The sequence below is a fragment of the Phacochoerus africanus genome, chromosome 2 (assembly GCF_016906955.1).
Source record: "Phacochoerus africanus isolate WHEZ1 chromosome 2, ROS_Pafr_v1, whole genome shotgun sequence".
NCBI lineage: Eukaryota > Metazoa > Chordata > Mammalia > Artiodactyla > Suidae > Phacochoerus > Phacochoerus africanus.
Genome location: NC_062545.1, coordinates 264164161 through 264186553, shown reverse-complemented (window position 1 = coordinate 264186553; position 22393 = coordinate 264164161). Strand labels below are relative to the sequence as shown.

General features: G+C 45.0%; 2 protein-coding genes across 5 annotated transcripts in view; one reads left to right on the top strand and one right to left on the bottom strand.

Annotated features, from left to right (window-relative positions):
• MORN5 (MORN repeat containing 5) overlaps positions 1-4995 on the bottom strand; it is a 37688-nt gene extending 32693 nt beyond the window's left edge. For 3 of the 4 annotated variants that reach the window (XM_047768320.1, XM_047768321.1, XM_047768323.1), the window contains exon 1: positions 4216-4310. In XM_047768320.1, the coding sequence (XP_047624276.1) occupies positions 4216-4262 (47 nt within the window). In that variant the 5' untranslated portion in view covers positions 4263-4310. Of the gene's footprint in view, positions 1-4215; positions 4311-4887 lie in introns of those variants that run through there. The other variant, XM_047768322.1, reaches the window with a different exon arrangement.
• Positions 4431-20034, top strand: NDUFA8 (NADH:ubiquinone oxidoreductase subunit A8). Its single transcript, XM_047768319.1, has 4 exons — positions 4431-4609; positions 11531-11694; positions 15546-15711; positions 19714-20034. The coding sequence occupies exons 1-4, from the start codon at positions 4559-4561 to the stop codon at positions 19849-19851; spliced, it is 519 nt and encodes a 172-aa protein (XP_047624275.1). The 5' UTR covers positions 4431-4558; the 3' UTR covers positions 19852-20034.
• The last annotated feature ends 2359 nt before the right edge of the window (positions 20035-22393 follow it).

Below are 22393 nucleotides of genomic sequence, written 5' to 3'. Positions count from 1 at the left end.
GGCCCCTATAAGAGCTACAGGAGCACAGGGCAGGGAACTAGCTGGACAAATTGACTGCTTACTTCATTTGTCAAATGGATGGGATGAATGCCCAAGATTAACCCAGATACTGCTAACAGTTTTCCTAGTAAAGGGCCTGACATACAGTGAGAGTGCTTAAGAAATATGCTTTCATCTACTCCATTCTTCCTCATGAGCTGGAATTCACTTCTCCTACTTCTGAACTTCTTTGCACTTTTGTTTGTATCTCCATCAAATGCTCAGCCTTTCAGCCTTGCATCATAATTGTACACCTCTTCTCCCCTATTTAATTGAAGACTCTTAAAAGGAAGACCTTGGTATCCTCAGCTCCTAGGATCACGTTTCTTTTCTAACAGATGCTTGTGGGAATTCTCATTGTGGCTCAGCAGTAACCAACCCAACTAATACCCATGAGGATGTGGGTTTGATCCCTGGCCCCACTCAATGGGTTCAGGATCTGGCGTTGCAGTGAGCCTTGGTATAGGTAGCGGATGTGGTTTGGATCCCCAGTTGCTGTGGCTGTGGAGTAGGCTGGCAGCTGCAGCTCTGATTAGACCCCCAGCCTGGGAACTTCCATATGCCGCAGGTGTGGCCCTAAAAATAAAAAAAAATAAAAATAGCTATAAACAGATGCTCATGAACATCTGCTGCGTAAGGAATGAAGGAAACAGAAGGGCTAGTGAACTTGCTGCATAGATGACAGAGTTGCCTGCTGTGACACAGACCCCCAGCAGGGAGAGCGATATGATTAAAGTACAGCTTCTGTTGTTAAGGGGTCCAGGCCTGGCTCCTTCTCTTCTCCATGCCTGTGTGACCTTGTGTGACTCCACCTTTTTTTGTTGTTCTTTTCACAAAATGCAGGCTTTTACTGTTTCTTTTTTTTTAATTGTTATTTCCCCAATACAATTTTTTTCTACTGTACAGCATGGTGACCCAGTTACACATACACGTATACATTCTTTTTTCTCACATTATCATGCTCCATCATAAGTGACCAGACATAGTTCCCAGTGCTTCACATCAGGATCTCATTGCTAATCCACTCCAAAAGCAATGGTTTGCATCTGTTAACCCCGAGCTCCCAGTCCACCCCACTCCTTCCCTGTCCCCCTTGGCAACCACAGGTCTATTCTCCAAGTCCATGATTTTCTTTTCTGTGGAAAGATTCATTTGTGTCATATATTATATTCCAGATATGTGATATCATATGGCATTTGTCTTTTTCTGACTTACTTCACTCAGTTTGAGAGTCTCTAGTTCCATTTATGTTGCTGCAAATGGCATTATTTTGTTCTTTTTTATGGCTGAGTAGTATTCCATTGTGTATATATACCACATCTTCCTAATCCAATTGTCTGTCGGTAAACATTTGGGTTGTTTCCATGTCTTGGCTATTGTGAACAGTGCTGCAATGAACATGCAGGTGCATGTGTCTTTTTTAAGTACAGTTTTGTCCAGATATATGCCCAAGAGTGGGATTGCTGGGTCATATGGTAGTTCTATGTATAGTTTTCTAAGTACCTCCATACTGTTCTCCATAGTGGTTGTACCAGCTTCCATTCCCACCAACAGTGCAGGAGGGCTTCCATTTCTCCACACCCCCCTCTAGCATTTGTTATTTGTGAACTTATTAATGATAGCCATCCTGACTGGTGTGAAGTGGTATCTCATGGTAGTTTTGATTTTCATTTCTCTAATGACTCCACCTTTCTGAGCCTGAGTTTCTCATTTATAAAATGGGGATGATGATGACTCCCCCTGCAAAGCTGCAGAGATAATGGCTGTGAAACTCTAACAGAATGCCTGGCATATAGACGAGCTCAAAAACTCTTTTGCTTTTACTTTGCTGTAAGACACAGGCGAGAGCTCCTCGTCCTCTTTCCTCTACCTCTTCGCTTGAGCTCACACCTGACATTTCTAAGCTTAGTCTCCATCTAAACCCTTCTCTGAGGTCTGGCATTTCCCCCATCCCTTTTATTTATCGCCAATTGGACATTATGGTTCAGACCTTCTACAGACATCTCCAGCCCACCCCAAATAGAACTCATCCTCTCTTCCTCCAAAGCAGCTTCTCTTCAGTGGTCTCAGTTTCCATGAATGGCATCAGAATCCTCCAGGTTCAAAGACTGGAGCTGGACACTGTGCTGGAACTGGAAGCAGTCTCTTGAGTGGGACCAGGAGCCAGTCATTTGCTAAGTCCTGGTGGTGAAATCCCCAAACTTCCACATTTTTTTTCTCTTTCCTGCAGCCCTGCTGCCTCTGCTTTGGCCCAGGGTCCTGCTGCCTCTTATGGTGACCACAGAAGCAGGCTCTAACCTGACCTCCCCACCTTCACTCTTCCTCCCTCCACCCCGTCCTTCCTTTCCTCCTCTCTTTCTACTTCTCTTCCATTTTCCTTTTATTCATTCAAGGTGAAAAGCCTTCTTTTTATTTTATTTTTTGGCTGTTCTCACAGCATGTGGAAGTTCTCAGGCCAAAAATCAAATCTGCCCCGCAGCAGAAACCCAAGCCACAGCAGTGACAACACTGGATCCTTAACATGCTGAACCACCAGGGAGCTCAAAAACCCTTCACTTATTTTTTTGGGAGGGGCACACCCGTGGCACATGGAAGTTCCCTGGCTAAGGGTTGAATTGGAGCTGCAGCCACCAGGCACGCCACAGCCACAGCTACACAGGATCTGAGCAGTATCTGCAACCTACACCACAGCTTGTGGCAAAGCCAGATCCTTAAATCTGCTGAGCGGGCCCAGGGATTGAACCACAACCTCATGGATACTAGTCAGGTTCTTAACCCACTGAGCCACAACAGGAACTCCAAGCCTTCCCTTTAAATTCAAAATAAAAAGAAAGGGAACTCCTTTATAATGAAGACGTCAGTCCTGAGGACATGATAACCATACCTCAAACATTATTTACTCATTCATTCATTCATTCATTCATTCATCTCTTATTAGTTCATTTGGCCAACATTTACTGAGCGCCTGCCAGACATACGTACTATGAGGAGGGATGCAGAGGTGGAATAAATTAGATTTCCTAACGCCCATCACTACCAAAGGTAGTGGCTCCTCCCATCCACAGGATTGTGCATGGTATTCAAATCTCTCTATGCCCGAGCACAGACCACCCATCTAGCTTGGGCTCCCACACTCCTCCAGGCACATGCTATACTCCAGCCAGACTGAACTGCCTTCTCTTCCCTCTGAGCTATTGGTTGTGCTGTTCCCTCTGCCTGTAAACATTCTTCATCTTGGATCTCCAACCACCCAAGTCCTACCCACCTTCAGGGTCCATTTCAAATATTATATCTTCCATGAAGCCTTCCAGGAGTGCCCCAGTAGGGGCCCAGCAGCAGGGCTCTATCACAAGAAAGCATGTGGGCTTTGAAGTCAGACCTAGGTTCTAATCTCTGCCCTGCCAAATGCCAACTAGGTGATTTGGGGCAAGTTATGTAATTACTTTGTGCCTCCCTTTTTCCATCAGTATTATGGGAATGATGTTATCTATCTATAGGATTGCTGTGAGGAGGGAAGATTTAAGCCAAGCCACCACCTGAAATTATCTTCTCATTTACCTGCTTGTTGGCAATGTGTCAACTAGAGAGCAAGGATCTTGACATTTTTTAAATATTTTGTTTGTTCATTTGTTTTTTTAGGGCCGAAACCACGGCATATGGAAGTTCCCAGGCTAGGGGTTGAATCGGAGCTGCAGCTGCTGGCCTGCACCACAGCCACAGCAATGCGGGATCTGAGCTGCCTCTGCGACCTATACCGCAGCTCATGGCAATGCCGGATCCTAAACCCACTGAGAGAGACCAGGGATCAAACCTGCGTCCTCATGCATACTAGTCAGGTTCGTTATCACTGGGCACGACCGGAACTCATATTTTTAATATTCTATCTCTATAGCTAAAACTGACAGCAAGCACACATAGATAGAGGTATACATGGAATGGATGTGTCTCAGCTCTGTTGCTTATTAGATATGCATCCTAGGGCAAGTTACTGCACTTCAGTAACTCATTTTCCTGAGCTGTAAAATGGGAATAAATATTCCAACTTGAAAGGACTGTCTTGAAGTTTAAAACGGATAAAGTTTGTAAAGTGTACAAAGTCTTTCGCAAAGGCAAAAAGACCAACGTTTTTTTCCAGTTACAGAAGTTCAAGACATAGTGAATGAAACGGGCCCTTACCTCCCATCTACAAATTCCCCAATATATTGGCTCCCGGTGTACTCCATGGCATCTGCCTCTAGCTTCCAACGATTTTGAGATCCCGGAGTTTTCAGTGTACACTACCTCACTATGACAACCGGGAGGGATGGGCGGAGCCGAGGCGAAGTCCCGCCCCCAGACTCCGCTGAACTTCCTGGCTCTGCGCACGCTCTGTGTCTCGCGGTTGGACGGAGACAGGCGCCTGCGTCCCGCCGCTGCGCATGCGCAGACGCTAGGCGGCCCCTCGGCGGTCGGAAGGGGAGTTCAAGGAGACCCGGGCGACGCGACTTCGGGCATCTCCTCGGTCCGGGCTACTGCCATCATGCCGGGCATAGTGGAGCTGCCCACTCTGGAGGATCTGAAAGTGCAGGAGGTGAGGCTCGTCCGAAGGACAGGCAAGCAGGGCAGAGGGCTGCAGCTTCCCGGCCTGGGCCTAGCCGTGCTTGGACTTCGCGGACCCTGGGCCCGGGATCCCCCACCCCCACTCCACGCCCCCAACACTTAAACAGGTTGACGCTCGCCTGCTTGCTCCTCAGCTCTGGGAGACCTATCCCTCAGTAGCCCTTCTCCCCTTCACCGCAGCAAGCTGCTTTTTCTTTACGTGAATAATAGTACTTTTTATCTGGCACCAACCAGGGCCACTTTACTTACCTTGTGTCACTTAATGCTCAACTCTTCCTGCGAAGTGAGTGGACAGCCCGGGCGCTCTCAGTCGAGGAAGAGAGATAGTCTCCTTAAAATGTATCATCCGTGCCGAGTGCATTGGAGTGGAGCTATTAAGCCCAGATAAGGAAGGTGCTATTGGACAGTGATTTTGGTAACAGCCTGGGAAAGGGTTATTGGCCATTCATTTTTTTCAAGTGATAGCACTTGAATAATTACCACATGCATATACATTGGAAAATGAGAGAGGTGGTCTCTGCCCTCGAGAGTTTAGGATCTAATAGGGAGACAGACATATAAAATACTATGAGAAGTGAAGTAAAGAATATATAACGCTAATCATAGCAAACATGGTTAGCCCTTTCCTAGGTGTTAGGCAGGATGCTAAGTACAGACATTAATTCATTGGACCTTCCTAGCAACACTGAGGAAGGATATAGTTTTTGTTGTTCTTTTTTTTTAGGGCGGCGCCAGCGGCATATGGAGGTTCCCAGGCTAGGGGTCAAATCGGAGCTGTAGCTGCTGGCCTACACCACAGCCACAGCAACTCGGGATCCGAGCCGCATCTGCAACCTACATCACTGCAACTCCGGATCCTTAACCCATTGAGCAAGGCCAGGGATGGAACCTGCATCCTCGTGGATGCTAGTCAGCTTCGTGTCTGCTGAGCCATGACAGGAACTCCTGAGGAAAGATATAATTGGTCTCCATGTTATAGATAAAGAAACAGGTCTTGAGAGAAGTGATTTGTCCAAGGTCACATAGCTAGTAAGTGCTGAGCTGGAATGTGAACCCAGGTCTGATTTTAAAACTCATGCTTTTAAACTACTGTGTTGTGGGCAAAAGCTCAAAAGAGCGAGAAGGCTTAGTTAGGCTCTTTGTGTTTAGGGAGACAGGTGCTGTTTGATGGGACTCTGGTGTTGGTGGGAAGCAACAGTTGCTGAGCGCAGAGAGGTACTTGGGCTGAGGCAGGGCTGGGAAGCAACTGTCACAAAGCCAGGCTAAGCAGTTTAGACTTTATCCTAGAAGTAAATTGGTGGTGAGAGGTGGAAGATTTCAAGGCAGAGAAGTGCCATGTCAGGACTAAGCTAATCAGACTGCACTGGAGGAGAGGGAGGGAAAAATTATGTGCCAAAAATTACATCCCAGGCCCAGTGTTAAGTGTTTTACCTGCATTACTTCACTTCATCTTATGTACCTGTGAGAATGGCAACTATTATTTTCCTTGGTTGAAGACTTTTAGCTTTGTTCTGGGACTTTATGATAAAGTGACATTTACAAAAAGGTTGGAGAGTGGGTGCTGCCAACAGACTTTTGTTTCTTGCTGGATTGAGACTTTGGCTGTATATTTTTTTTCCATTGGAACTTAATTTGGTTCTGCAAACACCTGAGATTCAGTTTTCTGCAAGTAGTCTATTTCTGGAATAAATTTGCCTTTAGGATTCACACAGGTGAATGGAGAAACAGATAAATAACTAAAATACAAGGCAGAATTTCTTATCATGGCTCCGTGGGTTAGGAACCTGACATAGTACCCTTGAGGATTTAGATTTGATCCCTGGCTTCACTTAGTGGATTAAGGATCCAGTGTTGCTGAAGGCTGTGGCGTGGGTCACAAATGCAGCCAGATCCAGTGTTGCTGTGGCTGTGGTGTAGGCTGGCAGCTGCAGCTCAGATTCAGCCCCTAGCCAGGGAACTTCCATATGCTGCGGTTGTAGCTGTAAAAAGGAAAACAAACAAACAAACAAACAAAAAAACAAGACAAGGTAAAGAGAGTAGTTTGAAGTTATATCTAAATTCTAGGCCTAACCATTTGGATACCTTGACTAGTCACTTTCCCCACTTGCAGATACAGTTATTTTATTTGTAAGATCAAGTGATCTCAGCTATGTGGTTCTCTGAAGCTATGAAGGGAACAGAGAAAGCACTTTGGGGGCATGATGTGAGACTTGGCTAAATGGCTTTCGAAGAATGGTCTTTATAGGCAGAGATGGAGAGAAGAGCTTCCTGGATGAGGCAGAATCCGAGCAAGGGTAAGCAGATGGAGAGAGATGGGGCCAGAAGTGGGTTCTGGGAACAGGGAGCTCAGTCTCCTAGGGAACAGCCAGTACCTTTTTGAAGTCTGGGGGTGAGAAGCCTGGAAGGATAGTTCACATCCATAAGGCTTTGAATAGGCTTTCTTCTGCTGTTAAGCCTAAATCCTTCAAGGATTTTGTTGCTAGTTTGTTTTAATAGCAAAGTGAAGTAAGAATTTATTTTTTTTGGAAGATTGCTCCAGCAGCTCTATGAAGAGTGCTTGGAAGAGAGGAAAAGAAAAGCAAGGAGACCTGTCTTGGTGGCTTGAAATAATTGAGGACGATATTAATGGCCCCAGCATGATTGGTGACTGAGCTTACAGAGAGGGAAGAGCACATTTATCTAGGATTGGTCATTCTTAGCAACAGCTTAGCCATCAGAGGCAGGAAAGGTTGAGGAATCAATGTCAGATTTGCAGGCTGACAGTAGTACTGGGGAAGCCAGAAGGAACAGGTTCAAGAAGCAAGTTAAGCCCATTTGGACCTCATTGACTTTGGAGTTATGACACCTGCCTATGGAAAAATAATCAGAAGCTTTGGGCTGGAAACTCCTCGTACATGATGATGATTTTAAATAAAAATAATAGCTAATAACTATGGTGTGTTTTCTGTGTGCTAGGCACTGTTTTGTTTTTGTTTGGTTGGTTGGTTGGCCACACTTGCAGCATGTGGAAGTTCCCAGCCTAGGGATCAAACATGCCCCACAGCAGCAACCCAAGCTGCTGCAGTGACAATGCCAATACCGGATCCTTAACCTGCTGTGCCACAAGAGAACTCTTAGGCACCATTCTTAGTATTTGTATGTCTGTTAACTCAATCCTCACAGCAGTTCCATCCAGTATGTACTGTCATCCGTTTTATGTAAATTGAGAAAAATACAAGATCCAGTACATTGGAGTTCCCTTCATGGCTCAGCGGTTAATGAACCCGACTAGGATCCATAAGGGTTTGATCCCTGGCCTCGCTCAGTGTGTTAAGGATCCGGTGTTGCCGTGAGCTGTGGTGTAGATTACAGACATGGCTCCGATCCCACATTGGTGTGGCTGTGGCATATGCCAGCAGCTGTAGATCCGATTCGACCCTTAGGCTGGGAACTTACATATGCCTTGAGTGCAGCCCTAAAAAAAAAAAAAAAAAAAAGTATAAATTAAGTACTACAAAAAAAGGTGCAGACCTGGTTTAAAGAAGAGAGAACAGGACTAGGATATCGGTTGTAGATGGTGGCACTTTTTCTGCCTCCCTTTCCACACCTGCAGACTGTAAACCTGCTGTGCAATGAGGCTGTTCTGAGGACAGATGAGGGAGGATGTTGAAACTCTGTGTTCTTGGAGACAAAGGGAGCTGAATGAATCTGAGAGGGTCTTCACAGAAAGCAGCTGTGAAAGGATGTTTCTCTTGGAACTCATCTTGGTGAAGAAGCAGGTGAAGGGCGACAGTGACACAGATCTGAGGTTCTTTGCCCCTCAGTGGCCGTGAACCAGTGGGAAGAGGCCTGATTGGAGGTCCCAGTCTCTGGTGCCAGTTCTGCACTTGACCCTGACCTGCTGTGTCTTGAGGCCATCTCTCTTTGTAGGAAAGTAAAGCAAAGAAAGCCATAGGCTTTGGGGCATGGTAGCTGTGAAGGTGTTCGAGTAGTTAAGTCAACCATTTTAAGGTGTTTTAAAGGCATTTGACAAGGAAATAAATATAGCTACCTTAATTTTTAAAATGTATTAGGCTTTTAAAAATTGAGTCTTGATTTTTAGTTTCCCAGCTCTTTATAGGTAATAGAGCAGGCAAGTGTGTACCATTTAATTAGCCTAAATAAACTAGTTTCAAAAATGGGAATACAAAATTTTACAGATTTTTAAATGAACTTAGAGTCGTAGTGGCAAATTTCACTTACGTTGTAAATTCATCTTTGCTTTAATAATTATTAGCAGTTGTAATATTAGACAGAGTCATAACTATTCTCCTCTCCTAATGTGCGGATGAATTATCTCTTCATCTTTTCTTGCTTTTTATCATATTAGTAATGTTAATAGTTTAACCTGGGCTGTGTAAAATTCTTAAAAATGAAATTATAAAATTAATTATTATTAAAATAATTATAAAATTATTCTCATGTGAACATTCTTAATACTTGCAAATCAAATCCAGTGGTATCTTAAGGCATAATACACAGTGACAAATTAGATTTTTTTTTTTTGGCTTTTTGTTCTTTTAGGACCACACCTGCAGCATATGGAGGTTCCCAGACTAGGGGTCTAATCGGAGCTGTAACTGCCGGCCTACGCCACAGCCACAGCGACACCAGATCCGAGCCGCATCTTTGACCTACACCACAGCCCACAGCAACGCCAGATCCTTAATCCACTGAGCGAGGCCAGGAATCAAACCCTCAACTTCATGGTTCCTATTCGGATTTGTTTCCACTGTGCCATGATGGGAACTCCCAAATTAGATTTTATTCTAGGTACAATGGGTCAGTTTTAGAAAATCTGTCAATTCTCTGTGTAGATATTAATGATATTATAGATATTAATGAAAAAGAAACCTGAAAGTTTCAATTTGTCCCGGTGGAGAAAACAGTGAAACAAGCCAGTTTTGATTAGAAAGAAACTTCCCTAATGGTGACCATCCAAAAAAGTATATACCAGACACCAACAGCCAACATCATACCAAACTACTTTAAAGTTTAGAACAAGGCGAGGATGCCTGCCACCATTGCTATTTGTCTGTATTATCTAGCGGTTTTGGCCAGAGCATTAAGATAGGAAAAAAGAAGCAGCAGCAAAAAAGATATAAATATCAGAGGAAAGAGCGGCGGGTTTTATTTGTAAATGGAGGTTTTTCTGTTAATCCTCTTGAGTTTCTCATCAGAACTGACATGAATCTGGTGAACTATGGCTAAAGCGAAGGTACAGTGTACAAACAAGCAGAAACCAACTTGAAAATCTAAGGGGAAACTATCCTCTTTTTTTTTTTTTTTTGCTATTTCTTGGGCCGCTCCCGTGGCATATGGAGGTTCCCAGGCTAGGGGTTGAATCGGAGCTGTAGCCGCCGGCCTAAGCCAGAGCCACAGCAACGCAGGATCCGAGCCACATCTGCAACCTACACCACAGCTCACGGCAACGCCGGATCATTAACCCACTGAGCAAGGGCAGGGACCGAACCCGCCACCTCATGGCTCCTAGTCGGATTTGTTAACCACTGCGCCACGACGGGAACTCCGAAACTATCCTCTTTAGATAGGTATCTAAAACATGAGAATACTGAGGAAGAGACAAAAACTAGGCAAGGTTCCTGAATGAAGGAAACTAATCTTAACCGAAGGAAGTAAGAACGAGCGAAATAAATGGAGCAACAACACACTGTTCTGATGAGAAGGCGTCACACCTGTATTCTTAGTCCTTTTGTGACTCTTGTATCCCCTGCTCCTGGTGCCGAGGGCGTGCTCAACACCTGCTCGTGTGCAACCCTGTTTTGGGTGCTTGGTGAACCGTGGTCAACATCACCTTAATTACAGTTGAATTTAGGGTCAACGGCCATCTCTACAGTAATGGACCTCTGAAGACAGAATCCTCTTGCAGCTTAAGTTCTGGTCATCCCATAAGAGTTGACCACTGATGCCGGTTTTTCTGAGATGATTTGGGAAAGACTTTCTAAGAAGGTAAAATAGGAGTGGCAGCTACCTTGAGCGCTGTTGTGTCTGTAGTATGGAACTAAACTTAGTGCAGTCCCAGTGCAGATTACTGGCGGAGGGGTGTTCATTTGTGAAAACCACCAAAACGATTTTGAAAAGGAAGAGTGATGAGGGTGGTCTTCCCAGACAACAAAGTGTTCTGTGATGTTACAGTAGTTAAAACATTGTGCTGTTGGCACAGGAAGAGGTGGCACAGAGGGGGGCCAGCAGGACCCTCGCTGCAGCAGCTGCTGGACAGGCTTGGGTTGGCCCGTGCGCTAGCGATAACTGTGCTTCACCAGAAAATGGGCTGGAGTGCAGATGAGGGAGACTGACAGAGTTGTAGGGATGGCTGCCTTGGGCATGCTCTGTAATTTTGGAAAATTAACGAATTTAGTACTTTCTTAATAGCTTTCTGAACTTGATGCTCTTACTGATCCTTTCCAGTCTCTCATCTTCTGTGATTCTGTAGTCGTCTGAGAATTTTATGAATGCTTCTATTCCCTTGATTCCTGGAAAGGAGGTTCATCACAGTTCCTGGGATTGGTTCCTCCCCTTAACGTCCCGGAAACCTCCATCTTCGTTCAGAGCCCCACCTTCTCTCTCATAAAGGCCTAAGGATTCTGTCAGGGCTGCCCTTTCCCTGTGTTTGAAATGGTGGTGTTATCACCCTGATGAGTTATTACAAAGGTGTGGAAAATCGTACAGGTGAAAGAGCTTTGCCATCCCCGGAGCACTGTGTGGATCATGAGAGATTATCACGTAGCTCCTGTCTTCAGTTTTCTTGGCAAAGTCAGAACAGTGCTATCTTTCTATTCCCTCTTGAGGTGACCTTGAGGAAGTGGTGTTCTGGTCTCAAGTCCAGGGTCCTTCTCCCCTGTTCTTCTCTCAGGTGAAAGTCAGTTCTTCTGTGCTCAAAGCCGCGGCCCATCACTACGGAGCTCAGTGCGATAAGCCCAACAAGGAGTTCATGCTCTGCCGGTGGGAGGAGAAGGACCCAAGGCGGTGTTTAGAGGAAGGCAAGCTCGTCAACCAATGCGCCCTGGACTTCTTTAGGTAAGTTCTTTTCACATCAGAGCCCATTGGTTGAAACATCGTGGTGTATGTATCTTGGTGAACGTCCAGCTAATTAAATGGAAGGATAATTTAGTAGGAAATGGAAGGGCTTCAGCATCAGACCACAGTAAAGCACACAATGTGTGAGTTATTTTTGTTATTTATGTTTTTTGACATTTTCTTTAATCTTCATGAATCTCAATTTCCAAGTGGTTAGAATGATAACATATCTTACAGGATTACTGTGAGAAATTTGAAAAGGCACAGAAAATCAGCACAGTGCTTATTAGCAGGCACTGTTGTTATCATTACTACAGAACCCAGAGTTATGATGGAAAGAGAAATGTGTTCATTCAAGTTCTTAGGCCACTGCATTTGATACTTTTTAAAAAAAATCCAAGTTGTAATATTAGAAAAATTTTTAATGATCATGTTAGAACAAAAGGGACAGAAATTCAAAGGGAATTGGCTCATATAATTGTAAAGTCCAGAAATAGGACTGGGATCAGGCAGGGCTGGATTCAGGCGCTTAAATAATTTCACACCTACTTGGTGTCTTTTTTTTTTTAAACAGCAGCACCTGTGGCACATGGAGGCCCCCAGGCTAGGGGTCAAATTGGAGCTGCAGCTGCTGGCCTACACCATAGCCACAGCAATGCCAGATCTGAACTGTGTCTGCTACCCACACCACCACTCATGGCAACACCAGATCCTTAAACCACTGAGCAAGGCCAGGGATCGAACCTGTATTCTCATGGATACTAGTCTGATTTGTTTCTGCTGAACCACGACAGGAACTCCTACTACTTAGTGTCTTTTTGCTTCATCTCTTCTCCAGTTTGTTAGTCTTGCTTTTCTCTGTCACACTCTTTTTCAAAGAGACTTTCCCCGCTGTAGCAAAAATGGCCACCAGCCATTCCCAGGCCACTGTGCTACTTGCTTAGCAGACCCAGATGGAGAGGCTGGTCAATGCCATGTGCGTATCTTTGAGTCAGTTGTGTTTCAAGAGAGAAGAGGCTGTGACTGGCCAGGCTGGAAGTGAGGCAGAGACCTAGATTCGTCTAAATCACATTGGTGAGCCATGAGGAGGGGTTGTTCTCCGAAGGAAAGTTTGAAGGATGTTCCAGAAGAATGAGGATAGCTGCTGGCTAGGCAGAACCCACAGATGTCCCTTACAATGATGTTAGAGGGAAAAAAAACTCCTTTGCACAATAGCTGCTTTCTTGCTTGCTTGCTTCTGCCATCTTTGTCCACATGCAGAGATATTTTTGTGCTGAAAATCATAATTGTACATTTTAAAATTCATTTTTCCTGCAGAACTATTGGAAACATTCTTTCAAGTTGCTCCACCTTCACAATTATCATTTTTAATGGCTATGTAGTATTCCATCAGTAGATAAACCAGCCGTAATGTTCCTCACCAATTCTTGTTATTAAATATCATTGTTGATTTTAGTTTTTGGTTGTTTTGGAGAAATCAGCGGTGATCTATCTTTGTGCAGGCATCAATTGCATTTTTAAATTAATTCCTTGGCATACATTTCCTACTACTGAGGTTATTCTTTAAAGGCTTTGTACATGATTTACGGCTCTAGAACTAAAGTTGCCATTTCTTTTGAAGTTGGGTCAGTTTATTGCCATCCTCAGCACCGTGTCCTGCTATCCCTCACCAGCATCTCATGTTAAATGTTTGATAGGTGCAAAATGGTATTTTATTCTTGCTTGATTAGATTGCTAATGGAGTGGAATGTGTATTTAAAATTTTTTCTTTTCTTTTTTCTTTCTTTTTCTTTTTTTTTTTTGTCTTTTTAGGGCCACACCTATGGCATATGGAAGTTCCTAGGCTAGGAGTTGAATTGGAGCTGTAGCTGCTGGCCACAGCCATGCCAGATCCAAACTGTGTCTGCAACCTATACCACAGCTCATGGCAACACTGGATCCTTAACCCACCGATCGAAGCCAGAGATTGGACCCGTGTCCTCATTGATACTAGTCGGGTTTGAGTTACCACTCAGCCACAATGGGAATGCCAAATTTTTTTGTTTTCTAAGAAAACTTTGGCAAAGTGTTTTTCCTTGGACTCAGAGGGAGTATCTTTAAGTGGAAAATGTTTGGATTTCACAAGCTCCCTAGGTGCCTGTCTGCTGCCATAGAGGGATTTCTCACTGCAGAAGTTGCTTGCTGTAAGCACTAGTGGATAACTGTCTATGAGTGTGGGTGCCAGGTATCAGAGCCCAGAACACAGACCCAACTACCAGAGGAATGGTTTGCAGCCTTCTTCAGCAGTGGCATCCCAGAGGGGTCCCAGATGCTCCGGGGGCATGGTGGCTCACTACTGGCCTGACTCTCAAGCAGTTAGGTGTGTGCAGTTTTGTGTGCCGTGGAAATCCAGGTCGGTGAGGCTAGAGGTGACCCAGCAAAACTCCCTAGGCTTTGACGTTCCTTCTTCCTTCTTATAGCGCAGCCTGTCACCCCCAAGATTGGACTCAAAATCCCTGGAAGGGTATAAGAAACTGGCATTAAAAAAAAAAAAAAAAAAAAAAAAAGGAGTTCCCGTCGTGGCTCAGTGGTTAATGAATCCGACTAGGAACCCTGAGGTTGTGGGTTCGGTCCCTGCCCTTGCTCAGTGGGTTAAGGATCCGGCGTTGCCGTGAGCTGTGGTGTAGGTTGCAGATGCGGCTCGGATCCTGCGTTGCTGTGGCTCTGGCGTAGGCCGGTGGCTATAGCTCCGATTAGACCCCTAGCCTGGGAACCTCCATGTGCCGCGGGAGCGGCCCAAGAAATAGCAACAACAACAACAAAAAAAGACAAAAGCCAAAAAAAAAAAAAAGAAACTGGCATTGAGGGTTGCCTCCTAGGAGAGGAACCGAGCAGGAATGGAAAGGCGGTTTTTCTCTGTGTCTTTCCTTTGGCCACCTCTGAGGTTCTTCCCGAGCCGTGTAAATAGGTTTCTGTGTTGAATGTAGCTAGATCCTCAAGTGTGCCCAACAGGCACTTCACTGTTACTCCACTGGGTTAGGGAGGCGCTCCATGTTTCTGACACTGCCTCCAGTATGACTTTTATGTAAAATAATGGTGTGTTATTCTTGCTGGAATTTGCATTTATTCGATTACTAGCGAAGTTGAATTCTAAGAGAAGGGGAATATTGCAAAATAATCGAGGCTTATGCCTTTTGTACACACAAGTTACTTCTTCTTCAGCCATTTATGGTGACCACAAAATGAATTGTATGCTATGTTGCTTCTCAATAGAGAGCAAATAGGACTTAACTTTCTTCTTGATGACAAGGATTAATCGCTGTTTTTGTTCAGAGATTTTGCGTGAATAGAGTGGAGTCCTTGAGGTCTGAAGGGGGGTGTAGGGCATTTTGCCTCCTCCCTGAATGACCCCAGAATCCGAAGATCCTTGTTAGTTTGTGAATTTGCTTTTTATAGTTTTGTCTCCTCCTTTGCCGTTGTCACCTCTGATTCCTGTCCACTCGCCCATCTCTCAGTGTGCCGCCTCCTCATCTGAATTTGCGAGGCTGGTAATCTTTGGAGTTGGTTCTAAAGAGAATAGATAGGTCCCAAGTGAGGGAGTTTTCTGAGTAAAATATAATCTCGCAGCATTTTTTTTTTTTTTCATTTGCTTTTACTACCGAAAGAAATGAGGTCTTCTTCCTCAGAAATCTTTTTTACTTACTGGTTTTCAATCTGAAGAGCTCCTGGTTGTCTTGTAAGTGAGGTAAGTGTACTCCCATAGCCCTGAAAAACCAAGGCTGTGTGTCGGAGGTCTCTACTGAATTTTTCCGCACCTCTTTGTTTTTCGTTGTTTTGTAAAGAGTGACCTCACATCAGACCCTCTTTTCCAGGCAGATAAAGCGGCATTGTGCAGAGCCTTTTACAGAATACTGGACCTGCATTGATTACTCCGGCCTGCAGCTCTTTCGTCACTGTCGCAAGCAGCAGGCAAAGTTTGACGAGTGTGTGCTGGACAAACTGGGCTGGGTGCGGCCTGACCTGGGGGAGCTGTCTAAGGTAACGCCGTTCCCTGCTGGGCTCTCACTCGGGGCGGGGAAAGGCAGAAGTGTGAGGGTAGACCTGTGTGGGAAATCGAGATGAATCAGGGAGTGGTCCTCCACGATCCAGAAGGGGGTTTACTTAATGGAGATCGTCCTTGACATCTCCCAGCCTGTGCAGGTTTGCTTGTGATTAATGAGCTAATTGAAGAAAAGAAGGGGGTAGATGAGGATAAACAAAATGTTACTGAGCACTGTCAGTTGGAAACTTTGAGGTTATTGTGGGAAAGTCTGTTCAAGATTATGCCAGATTTTTCAGGAACATACCTAACATAAAAAAGAAAAAAAAAGGGAGCTCTCTGGTGGTGCAGCAAGGATCCAGCATTGCCACTGCTGTGGCTTGGGTTGTTGTTGTGAGGCAGGTTTGATCCTTGGCCTGGGAACTTCTGCATGCCGCAGTGGAAAAAAAAGCTTCTTGCCACTCTTTCTCCTGTATTTCCTGTCTCACTTGTGACACCACCATCTGTTGAAACCTCAGAGCTAGAAACTGGCATGTCTCTTTTTTTCACTTTGACTCTTTCTTCTTTTATCCAGTCCCCAGGTCCTATAGAGCAGCATCTCTTAGAATATTCTTTAGAATTCTCTCGCTGTCCCCACTTCTTGAACATGAGTTTTTGTTTTGTTTTGTTTTGCCCCACCCATGGTTTGTGGAAGTTCCCTGGCCAAGGATTGAATCTGCACTCCAGCTGTGACCTACACCACAGCTGCAGCAACAACTGCAGCAACAACTGGATCTTTAACCCACTGCGCCAGGTCAGGGATCAGAGCTCTGCTGCCGCAGAGACAATGCCAGATTCTTAACCTGTGGCACCACAGCAGGAACTCCATGAACAGGCGCTCCTACCTGGGCTACATGAATTTCTGGGAAGGGAGGGTGAATCACTATAGGCATGGTCTGTATGGAAAATAAAAGTCACTTTCTTTAAAAAACAAACAAAAAAAAACTTTTCAAGGAGCTTCCTATTTGCTTGCAAAACGAAGCATCCCCTCCATATCCTGACAAATACCACCCTTTGTGATGTGACCCATCCCCGATTCTTGAGCCTTATCACCCTCCATTCCCTCTGGGAAGCATATGTGGCAAGGCATGGAGGAAAAAACTGGTTGGAAAAAATGGTGACTGAGAGTAGATTTGAATCTTAGTTTTGTTACTTAATTGCTATGGGATCTTGAACGAGTTGCTTACATTTCCTATCCTACGATATTTATAAGATGGGACCAGTATTAGTCCCTGTTTTTTCTAAGAGGAGTGAGCTGAGGAATGAGTCTCCAGCATGGTGCTTGGCGGAGTCTCCAGCATTCATTCCCTTCCCCTTGTGTGTGGCATCTGGATAGTTGGGTCTTAAGCTTGTTGCCGTAAAGTAGAAGAATGGCTTAGCAGGGTTTTTTTTTTTTTTTTTAACCTAGTTTATCTTTACTCAGATACTTTCTTTTGCCACACTGAACAAATTATTTTAAATAATTGAAAAGTGATGAAACTTTTACATATAATAGAACTACCATCTCATTTCAGTCTCATGAAGAGAATTAACAAGTCATGCTATTAAGGAAACATATTTACTCCTAAATCTCTGTATTCAACATTTTTTAAAAACCTTATATAAAAGAGGAGTTCCCATCATGGTTCAGGGGAAACAAATCTGACTAGTATCCATGAGGACACAGTTGATCCCCTGGCCTGGCTTAGTGGATTAAGGATTTGGCATTGCTCTGAGCTCTGGTATAGGTCACAGATGGGGCTCGGATCTGGCATTGCTGTGGCTGTGGCGTAGGCTGGTGGCTACAGATCCGATTAGACCCCTAGCCTAGGAACCTTCATATGCCACGGGTTCGGCCCTAAAAAAGACAAAAAAAAAAAAATTAAAAAGAAAATTTTAAAAAACCTACTAAAAAAAGGTAATGTCGTCTTAACTGTTTTTCAAAAGTGTATTTAAGAGGATTATCAGCTTCAGTTATACTTAAATTTAGCATCCAACCTTTTTCTGAGAAAGGCAATAATGGGCTGGATAAAGCTTACATTTTAGCGTCGTTCACTTGTGTGTTCTGCGCCACTGGATTGCCCCTCCTTCCTCCTGCCCCCGGTGAATTCCTGCTCTCAGCTCAGGTGTCAGGTCCAACTTTGAAGTTTCTGACTTTCCTAGGCAGGATTGCTGTCTCTCATAATCCCATTGTCCTGATAATAGAGAAAATCACTAATGGAGCACCTGCTATTATCCTGCTAATATATTGCACGTATATTATCCTGATAACCCTGGGAGCTACTCCTTGCCCCGTTTTACAGATGGGAAATCAGAGGTTAAGTAGGCTGCCCAAGGTCGTTTACCTAGTCATTAGTTTGCCTACATACTTCTGCTCCTTTTCTATTTTGAGTGTAGCAATGAAGAGGAAGTCATTTTATTGTCTTTTGCACAGTAATTTGTCCTTTAAATGGGTCCCTTTGTTTTTTGTTTTGTTTTTTTTTTCTCAATTTATTTCATAGACATCTTGAATTCCTTAAAGGAGTTTCAAATGCCAGCTGCAGGCATTTGGACTACTCTGTCAAGCAGTAAGAAACCATTAGTGATCTCTGATTACAGCAGAACGATGAGAAAACTGTTTTAAAAGCAAACAAAAAACTATTCTGGACTTGTAGTCAGAAAACTGGGGTTCCAGCTCCAGTGTTTACTGTGTGTCTTGGTCTTAGACAAGCCAGCCATCCCTGCTCCTCTTCTGTGAACTAGAGATAATCAGGCCTCATAGAATGGTTGTAATAATAATTGTGTGATTGTGTCCATGAAAGCTCTGTTCAGAATAAATGGTGTTTGAGTTTGTATATCTGGGAAGATTAATCTGGTTATATTATGTGGAGTGGCTTAGAGTTCAGACCATTAGATAACAAGACTATTAATAACCATGTCCTTCTGCCTTTTTGCTTCTCTGGGCCTGTTTCCTCATCTTTAAAATGAGAGCAATTCCTGCTGGATTTCTGATGGAGCTTTTTCAGGGCTAACATGGGCATAAAGTGTTGTCCTCTCTCCCTGGAGCCCCAGTTCCATGCTCCATTCTCACCTGCACGTGTGATTACATTCTCTGCTTCACTGGCACCACTTGCTCTTCTGTTAAAATTCAAGCATCTTTGGGAGTTCCCTGGTGGACTAGAGAGTAAGGATCTGACGTCACTGTTGTGGCTCAGGTTCCATCTCTGGCCTGGGAACTTCTGCATGCCATAGGCACGGCTAAAAAAGAAAAAAAAAAATTCAAGCATCTTTGCATATCATTCTTCATCTTTCACCACCTGGACTCTGCATCCCAGTGTAGTGTGTTACTTAAAAGCTCGGCCTCTGGGGCAGGCAGATGTGGCTTCCACTGTTAGCAAGGTGGCCCCAGTGAACCTACAGATCAACCTCTGAGGAGTGTGAGAATGAACTGGACTAGCGTGCCGGCCTCATTTCTAACCACGGGCCATGCTTGGTTAGGGGCTGCCTCTCTGTCCACTCTTCACGCACAGGGTGCGTCCGCTGTTCTAAGGACGGGCCTCTCTGTCTGTTTACTTGGAAAGTCTTCCCCTCTCTAATCTTCCTGCTTGATTCCTGCTCATCCTTCTACAAGATGAAGCTAGATGTTAGCCCTGTAGAACCAGTCCAGGCCCTGGCCTGCAGGACGGGTGGGCGGGTGGAGGCCTTGCTCCCCTGGCAACTCACTCACCGTTTCAGGGAGGCCTGGGTGGTTCTCCTGTCCAGCTCCTTCTCTGAGGACAGGGTGCATCTTGTTCTCTCCTCTATCCCTAACTTCTTACACGTGGAATGACCCAAAGTTGGCATTCTTAAGTGTTCATTCTGGGTTCAGCCTGCTTTACTAGGGCTTCAAAGAAGAGGAGTGGCTGGGGCAGCCAGAGCAGAGAGGAGACACTGGGAGGTGTGTTTGTAGTCCCAGCTGCTCCACCTGACTTTCAACTTTGCTTTTCCTCTTTCACCCTCTGCAGGTCACCAAAGTGAAAACAGATCGGCCTTTACCAGAGAATCCTTATCACTCAAGAGCAAGGCCAGAGCCCAACCCTGAGGCAGAAGGCGATCTGAAGCCTGCCAAACATGGCAGCCGCCTCTTTTTCTGGACCATGTGAGGACGGGTCCATGGCCCACACCCAGTCACGTGCCCAGGCAGCGGTCGATGTAAACTCTCCTGCAGTTCACATCAACCGATAGAGGGTTCTTTCCGGGATCATGAACATTAACAAAAACGTTAATTTATGTGACTTGGCAGTTATTCTATACCATTTCCTGCCCATTAAAAATTTTAAAGGAAACAGTTGTATTTTATTATGTTTTATATAACCTTTTGGCCTTTAAAGATGACTTCCCCTTGCTTTTTCTTCTTGTAGTCCTGCCCGTTCCTCTCTCTGCTTCAAGTAGGCCTTTGCCGGTGTTGGGGGAGCCGCGTGTGATAATGGAGAAATACTTGTGTAAAAGAAAGGCTTTGTCACCTCGGGGCCTGTTTGTGTTCACACATTTCGAAGTCGCAACCTTTGTTCTTCGCATCCAACATCTCAGACAAGTAGAGTTCCCTAAAGGTCATGCTGGGGAAGCGTCCAGGATGGAAGCGCAAGAACATTTGGGCCTCGTGACTCAGGCCAAGGGAGAGGCTCCTGGCTGGGTCTTCTGCAGTCTCGCTCAAAGTTTCTTAAAGAACCAAACTTCCACCACTTCCCCTTGATATCCCATCCTCAAGCAGTATAACCCAGATGTTTTTCCTGATAGACAAGGGAGGTGGAGGCCGAGCGCCCAGCTCCAAAGCCAGGAAGTCGGGAGGGCTGAGTGTCAGTTCCAGCCTTGGGTGTGTTTCTTAACCTCTTGTGAGAGGTTGAATTTGAAGACAAACTAAAGGGAACATGCTTATCTACCTCCTGGGCAGGTTAAAGCCATAAGTATTTATAAAAGCTCTTTGGTTCAAAGCACTGTTATGTCTTTATTTTCCCTTTCATTCAGTTCCTTTTTCACTACTAAGCTGTTTCCTCTCCATCTGACTGGGTCACTTTACACCTTCTGGTTGTGACCTTAAATTGCATATGACCCTGGGCCTTGCTTTCCCCTGTGCAAAGCTCTGGAAAGCAAAGTTGTTGTGGAGGGGTCTTTGTAAAGCCTTTCCAACTCCCGTTCTAGATACTCTAGGTGGGGAGATTGCTGTGAGGCGTTTGATGAGGTGCAGCATCTAATGCTTAAGACAGTAAAGACAGAGCATTGTTTGGTCTGCCTTGTTCCTACCCCCACTCTGTTCTGACCTCATAGTTGGGAGTGTTGGGGGGTAAACCTTACTCTCTGCAAAAGATTCTTGCCAGCCACCTTTGCCGCCTCGAATTTATGAAGAAAAAGAATGGGTCCTTAAATTTTTAAAACCATAAAGGCAACATCCTTTGACTACTTGGAGGCCAAGGAAGTGGAAGTCACCCCTGGTGCGGAAAACATGAGTATGGCCACAGGTTGGCATTTATATGGTAACCTCAAACTATGTGTTACTTGCTAGATTTCTTTCTCCAAGGGAAGTTGGTATTGCATAAATAACAAATATTCGCTAACACTGTGTGTGGTGCCAGTGCTTTACAAGTGTCAACTTCAGTGCTTAGAGCCCTTTGAAAGAGTTTCTAATGTGCTGTGCCACTTGACAGATGGAGGAGCTAAGGGTTAGGGAGAGGCTAAGAAGCCCTGGTCCTTGTATATGAGAAATAGTAGATGGACACAGATGGAGATTGCTCCCGATGGTCATGATCTTGTCCTTCGAAGACATCGGTAGTTCTTGGCCTTGGCTACACATTGGAATCACCTGGAGGTCTTTAAAAATTGAGGTCTGGGGAGTTCCTGTCGTGGCGCAGTGGTTAACGAATCCGACTAGGAACCATGAGGTTGTGGGTTCGGTCCCTGCCCTTGCTCAGTGGGTTAACGATCCGGCGTTGCCGTGAGCTGTGGTGTAGGTTGCAGACGCGGCTCGGATCCTGCGTTGCTGTGGCTCTGGTGTAGGCTGGTGGCTACAGCTCCAATTCAACTCCTCTCCTGGGACTCTCCATATGCTGAAGGAGCGGCCCAAGAAATAGCAAAAAAAAAAAAAAATTGAGGTCTGGGAGTTCCTGTCGTGGCGCAGCAGAAACGAATCCGAATAGGAACCATGAGGTTGTGGGTTCGATCCCTGGCTTCGCTCAGTGGGTGAAGGATCTGGCATTGCCATGAGCTGTGGTGTAGGTCACAGATAAGGCTCGGATCAGGCAATGCTGTGGCTGTGGCGTAGGCTGGCAGCTGTAGCTCTGATTAGACCCCTAGCCTGGGAACCTCCATATGCCGTGGGTGCGGCCCTTAAAAAAAAAGACAAAAAAAATTGAAAAACAAAAAATAAAAATTGATGTCTGGATCCTACCCTGGAGAGATTCTGATGTAATTGGTCTGCAGGACGGCCAGGGTATGGAGCTTTTGAAAGCCCTCTACTTTGTTCTAAGGTGAACCCAAGGTATAGGGCCACCGATTGATATTTATACATGAAGCAAGTCCAAGAAGTAAGCGCTAGTAGGTAATTAGGTGGCCAACCTGAGATTTAAACCCAGATACATCTAATTCCATAGCCCAAACTCTTTATATCACTGTATATAAATCACCTGAGGTCTTATTAAATTGTGATTCTAA